Source organism: Chinchilla lanigera, unplaced genomic scaffold (assembly GCF_000276665.1).
Source record: "Chinchilla lanigera isolate Chin_1 unplaced genomic scaffold, ChiLan1.0 scaffold00110, whole genome shotgun sequence".
In the NCBI taxonomy this organism is placed as follows: Eukaryota; Metazoa; Chordata; class Mammalia; order Rodentia; family Chinchillidae; genus Chinchilla; species Chinchilla lanigera.
Window position 1 is genome coordinate 373,683 of NW_004955511.1, and position 6,040 is coordinate 379,722.

Genomic DNA, 6,040 nt, shown 5'->3' on the forward strand with positions numbered 1-6,040 from the left:
ATTTTTTTTTTAAATGGTACTATATGAAAGTAATATGCATTCTTCAATTTTTAAATGCATAATTTCATCTCTGTACTTGCACACTTGTGAATTACATTGCTAAGACCTCTTATATTCTTCCCGACTTAATGCCAGATTTATTCATCAATATTTGAAAATAAATATTGAAATTTTCAGTGTAAATGTGGATTTGTTTCTTCATTCAGACTTATCTAGCATCATTTTATAAATTTTGAGGTCACACTATTAAACAAACCTAGCCAAGATTGTGTAATAAAGAGAGCAATGTCAAATACCCTAATGCAAGGAGCGTGTAGACTAGATTATATTAAAGTTATGGACAGCAATAAGAAAACCACAAGGAAAGGGTGATGACTCTAGACTACTAAGAGGTAAGTATTCGGATTAGAATACAGCTGGTTTACAGAAGGACTGGGAAGTGGAAGTGAGTGGTATGAAGATTAAAATGAAGTAAATCTGATGAGAAGCCTTAAGTAGACCTATGAGGATGATCTACTGCATGTGTAAATGGCTATGAATTACATAACCTGGTCACTTTAGATTCCACTGGGGAAAGGTAACACAACACAAATAAAAACAAATGAAAATAAGGGAAAATGTATTATAACTGAACCATCTTCCAAGTTCTAAGTATTTACCTAATAGTAGCTGCTATCTATTTACTTTCTAATGGGAATAATGAAATACTGAGAACTTTTGAAACATTCTGATAATGACAATGAGTCTGAGGATAGTTTTTTAGCATAGTAATAACATTCAGTCATTAATAATGCATTGCCTAGGAAGTGTATGTTATATAAACTTCAGTGAATTCACTACTTCAGGAAATTATTCTGGTTGAGTAGAGAGATAAAACATCACAATATCTCATCCAAAATAATTACTGAAATCTTGAATTGCTTATGTCATAACTCAGAAGATTAAAAGGAACTTTAAAACTATCACCATGACCATTTAATAGTATGGACAATACTATTCCCATTATCATATACATGAACTTGCTGCAAAAAAACCCACAAATGCCCATGGTACTCTTTCCCTTGGGGCCTTTTACGTCTTTTAATTCAAAATATTCCCAGGAATACATCTCTAAAGTGTGCTTTGGATTCGAGATTCGTGGTGATGCAGATGCTTTGTACATCCGTTCGCTGTTTCATATCACAGTCAAGAAAAGTGAGTGGAACCAGCCCAAAGGACCACTTTGACCTTTCAAAGCAAGGTAAAATCTGGCAGGAGAATTACGATTAGCACCTGTATCTATTTTCTTGCCTTGGGATACCAGTTTGGTTTCAGGAACAACTATTTAATGAAAACCTGACATTAGTGAATTTTAATTTTAAAATCTATTTTCTGGAGTATTTTTTCTTGGGGTGTTTCCCAAGAGATGACATTCAGGAAATCTGCATGTTGTTTGAGGATAAATTAATTCAGTAGTAAAGGGTTAAACTTTAATTTGTACTTGTGAGAGAAGTCTAAGTAGTAAAACAGTTACAATTTTGGATGATACTACCACGGTTTAGGTACAGATCTCCCTCATAGTATTTGTGTACTCTTGGGCTGCAGTATTCTTATTTGAAAAACAGAGGCAAAAATAAAATAACGTGGTTCACTCAGTTATAGTAAAAATGAAATGGGTAACAAAACAAAAGTTCTTTAATGCTGTTCCTAGAACATATTATTAATATGTTATTACTGTTTTACTCCAAATTATTACTCCATATTATTTATCATTTACTCCATATTATTATTTTACTCCAAACACATTAAATAATTAAGTCTATATCCTTCTATTTCACATATTTTATTGGTGTGGACATAAGTAGATAGAGAAACAGAAAAATCTTATCAAATCTTTCTTGATGAATTTTACATTATTCATATAGTTTCATAGCTTTAGTATTAAATCTACTTTGCACAAACTCTACTTTAATATTTTTCTTTGCTTTTTCTTCCTGTCAAACAGAAATGTACATATCTTTGCCAAGCAAATTTCTCCAGAGATCTTCCCGAAAGAATTTAAAACAGTAAAGGACAGATTTATGGACAATTTATTTTGAGTAAAAGGTAGATAACAAAATGAACTAAAAATTGCTCACTCATAAAGCCTTGTGTATCCATGAATACTTGCAGTTGGTGGGGCAGGGGGCATGACAGGGGATACTGACTGAGAGTTTTCTGTATTAAAAGAATACATGGGATCGGAGGATTGGTTGGAGCCTCTGGATATTTCAACACAAGGTAACTTCACAGTTTTCATAGTGAAGACACTGCAGGAAATACTTTCTAGCATTGACGTCAGCATAGGTTTGCATTCTACCAACTTATATTCCATCTTTGTGAGGAAGAAGTCCTGGATTTACATGTTAAAAGACCCTGAGGCTGGCATCAATATCATGGAGGAAATGTTTTTGAAGAGGTTTGCAGTTTTGCATCTTTAATTCCCTAGTTTCACTTGAATTTTGTTTTCTAATTTTAATGACAGAATACTCTTTTATGTCCTTTAACTCATAGATTCATCCACATAATTTGAACACAAAACAAATGTACTAACACTCACTTTTTATAAGACCCAGGGTTTTTTTCTGTACTTTATGTGTGTTTACTATCAGTTCATCCACCCATTTTTGTGGTTCCCAGACCACAAAATCTACAGCAGTTGCAAACATTGCCAAATGAAACTGGTGATATCTCCTTCCTTTTACAGGAATTTGCTCCTTTCCAGAAAAATTTTGGGTTGATATTGGACCCTTGCAATCCCTTATGTCACAAATCATTTTACATGAACTTACTTTGCTTCTGGTGTAAGGCAAATAGATTCAGTACCACTGCTTCCAGAAAGCAATTAAACCAGAAGGCTCAGAGGGAACCAGCTGATCTGTGTTGTCAACAAAGAAATCAGCAGAGAATCTGGAAGAATGCTTGTCTCCTGCTCCTTAGATGAGGTATTTACACTTAGCAATTCTTTCCTCACTGGTCCCATGGAACGAGCACAGATTGTTTGAGACTATTATTTCTTCTTTCAGCCTGGTTTTACTGAAGAGGACATTTAGATACTGATAACGGTGATGATTTCAAGATGTTTGTTCTCTGCTCCCAGATGCACTGCGTCTTACTGCATAACTCTTCCGGATGTGAGATTAAATCAGCAGGCTCTTGGGTAAGAATCGCATTAGGTCCTTCAACCAGTCGCCAGGAAGCGAATGTCTGTCTAAAGTGTGCCCAGCAGGTCAGCAGTAACGTTCAATAAATGTATTCACAATTTTAGGAAAAAGGTGAAGGTTTTTCCATAAACTATGTTCCTCTGTATAGATGCCCATTTACTTCCCTTGTGTACTTATTTTCAAACTCTATGTCCTTTGACCAAACACACTATGAAAAAGCACTGATATCGTTATCAACCAAACAATTCAGACTATTTTACTAAGATGATGAACAGTCTGGAATTTTCAAATTAATAAATATTAATTTCATTAAATTTTTGAAATATTAATTGAGAGATTGGTATATTATAGATAAATTATATGTAAATAGGGAAGGGGAGGGACTTCCTTAATCTGATATAGTTAGCACATGATGATGCTAATGAAAGAGAATAGCTTTTTATATACATATGAAACAGCTGGATTTCCATTTTGTTTATGGATGATGTGGCTTAGTGCTTAGGCGGTTGGAACTTGGCGCTGGAACTAGGTTCACATCTTGGGTCTTCTAGTTAATATCTTAATGATCAATGTAATTGACTGATGCCTCCTACTCTCTATTTTTTCCTATGAAAAATGAATATCAGAACGGTACCTGTTGGATTTTTATGAGAGTTAAATGCTTTTAAAATATTTATGAAATTCCAAGTACACTCATTAAATATTAAAAATATAATGATGCTTTTTAATTAAAAGGGCTTTATAGATTAAATCTGCTATGGCTATGACTATCTTTTTGATGTATAAGTGTCTGCAAAACTTATACAAGCTGTTGAAGATGTATTATGTCCTGTACTATTTCAGGTGAAGGAAGTTTCTGTTTAATAAGTACTCACACTGAACACATGGAGAATCAGAAGAATGTCACAGAATTTATTTTTCTGGGACTTTGGGGAAATCCAAAAACAGAGCTCCTGTTCTGTTTCCTGTTCTTGCTCTGTTACCTGGCAGTCCTGATGGGAAATGTCACCATTCTACTCACGATCACCTGCAGCCCCCTCATTGAACAACCCATGTACTACTTTCTTTGCCACCTTTCCCTCATGGACCTCTGCTACACTTCCAGCGTGGTTCCCAGGCTCATCAGGGACTTAGCTGCTGCGAGGAAAAGCATCTCCTACAACAGCTGTATGACGCAGCTCTTCGCTGCTCATCTATTGGCCGGCGTAGAAATATTCATCTTGGTGTCCATGGCTCTTGACCGTTACGTTGCCATCGTCAAGCCGCTGCACTACATGGCCATCATGAACCGGAAGCGGTGCAACGCGTTGATTGCCATGTCCTGGGGGATAGGATTTTGGCACTCAATTGCGCTACTACTCATGATACTCAATTTGCCGTTCTGTGGTCCTAACCAGATAGATCACTACCTGTGCGATGTGAAGCCTCTTTTGAAACTTGTTTGCAAAGACATCCGTATTGTTAGTATCTTAGTGATTGCTAATTCAGGGATGGTGGTAGTTGCCATTTTTCTCGTGCTGGTGGCTTCTTATGTACTCATTTTGTATCATCTGAGGGCAAGATCATCTGCAGGACGTCGCAAAGCTCTGTCCACCTGTAGCTCTCACGTAATGGTGGTGGTTTTATTTTTTGTGCCCTGTGTCTATACCTACATATTCCCTGCAGGAGACCAGAACAAAGACAAGGAGATCTCTGTGTTTTACACTGTGATTGCCCCCATGCTGAACCCTCTCATCTATACGCTGAGAAACATGGAGATGAAAATTGCCATGCGCAAGGTATGGTCTCGAATATCGCATGAAAAATTAAAGTAAATTAGGTAACAGTCTTTACGATTTTAATCCTATGAGAGACCATGGGAACAATCTAAGCTTTCTCCAGGGACTTGGCATGACTGACCTCTCACTTTACTGCTACTGAAGTTGAAATCTGTACTTTTAAATAGCTCAGATAGTTCCACATGCTAGCAGGCCAGTTTGAAGAATGTGAAAAATGGCCTGGAAAGCACACCTTAGATCATATAAATCTCTTTTCCTCCAATAAAAAAGCCTCACGAGATCCTATTTTCTGTGGGATATAACCCACTCTTCATTTGTTGACCTGTCCAGCCCAGTCAGGTCAATATCATTCATCTCAGAACCCAGCATGTTGGATGTATACCTTTACAATAACTAGATTTGGGGTCAGGAAAAACGGAGAGTCATACTGAGTCTTTCAGTTTTTAAATAGGTTTTTGGGAGTTTTTGTTAATTATGTGAGTCTCCATTTTTATAGTATCTGTGAAATGAGGTTATACTGCATTTCATAAAGATCAAAGATTAGATCGCTTTGTGTGATTTTTTGGGTGATACTGCAGATTAAACTGAGCTATACCACAGCCCTTTGTAGTATTACTACTTTATTATCTATTATTTTTATTTTCAGTAGTGGGGATTGAATCCAGGGCCTTTGTATTGAGCTTCACACCTGGCCTGTTTGTACTTTTTAATTAAGTTTTTGTTCTTTTTTTACACAGAATATCGCTAAATCACTTTGCCCAAGTTGGGTTCAAACGTAGATCCTCCTGCCTCAGCCCCCAGAGTGTTGGGATTACAGCTTTGTACCACTCACCCTGGCTACCCTGGTAGATGGGCAGTTTTAACAGGAGATGTAGAAAAAGTGAACTTCATGTTCCTGTTATTTCTTCTTTGCTTATGTTTCTTTTTGTGTGGCTGTACAGTAAAATCTCCCATACTTCTAGGGCTTTGTCCTCTTCTGTCCTATCCTTGGGATGCCTCTGCCTCTGTACCCATGGGTCTGGGTCACACAGATCATCACACACTGGATTCTGTGTTCTTCAGGAAGATCTTGGAGACTCA

At 36.7% G+C, this 6,040-nt stretch overlaps 1 protein-coding gene across 1 annotated transcript; it reads left to right on the top strand.

Moving 5' to 3' along the window:
* Window positions 1-3,124: 3,124 nt before the first annotated feature.
* Window positions 3,125-4,996, top strand: LOC102027215 (olfactory receptor 4P4-like). The gene is made up of 2 exons (XM_005408188.1): window positions 3,125-3,178; window positions 4,026-4,996. The coding sequence occupies exon 2, from the start codon at window positions 4,067-4,069 to the stop codon at window positions 4,994-4,996; it is 930 nt and encodes a 309-aa protein (XP_005408245.1). The 5' UTR covers window positions 3,125-3,178; window positions 4,026-4,066.
* The last annotated feature ends 1,044 nt before the right edge of the window (window positions 4,997-6,040 follow it).

What these genes read in the sequence shown, in the direction of transcription:
- LOC102027215 (XM_005408188.1), top strand. Translation starts at nt 4,067, where the DNA reads ATGGAGAATCAGAAGAATGTCACAGAATTTATTTTTCTGGGACTTTGG.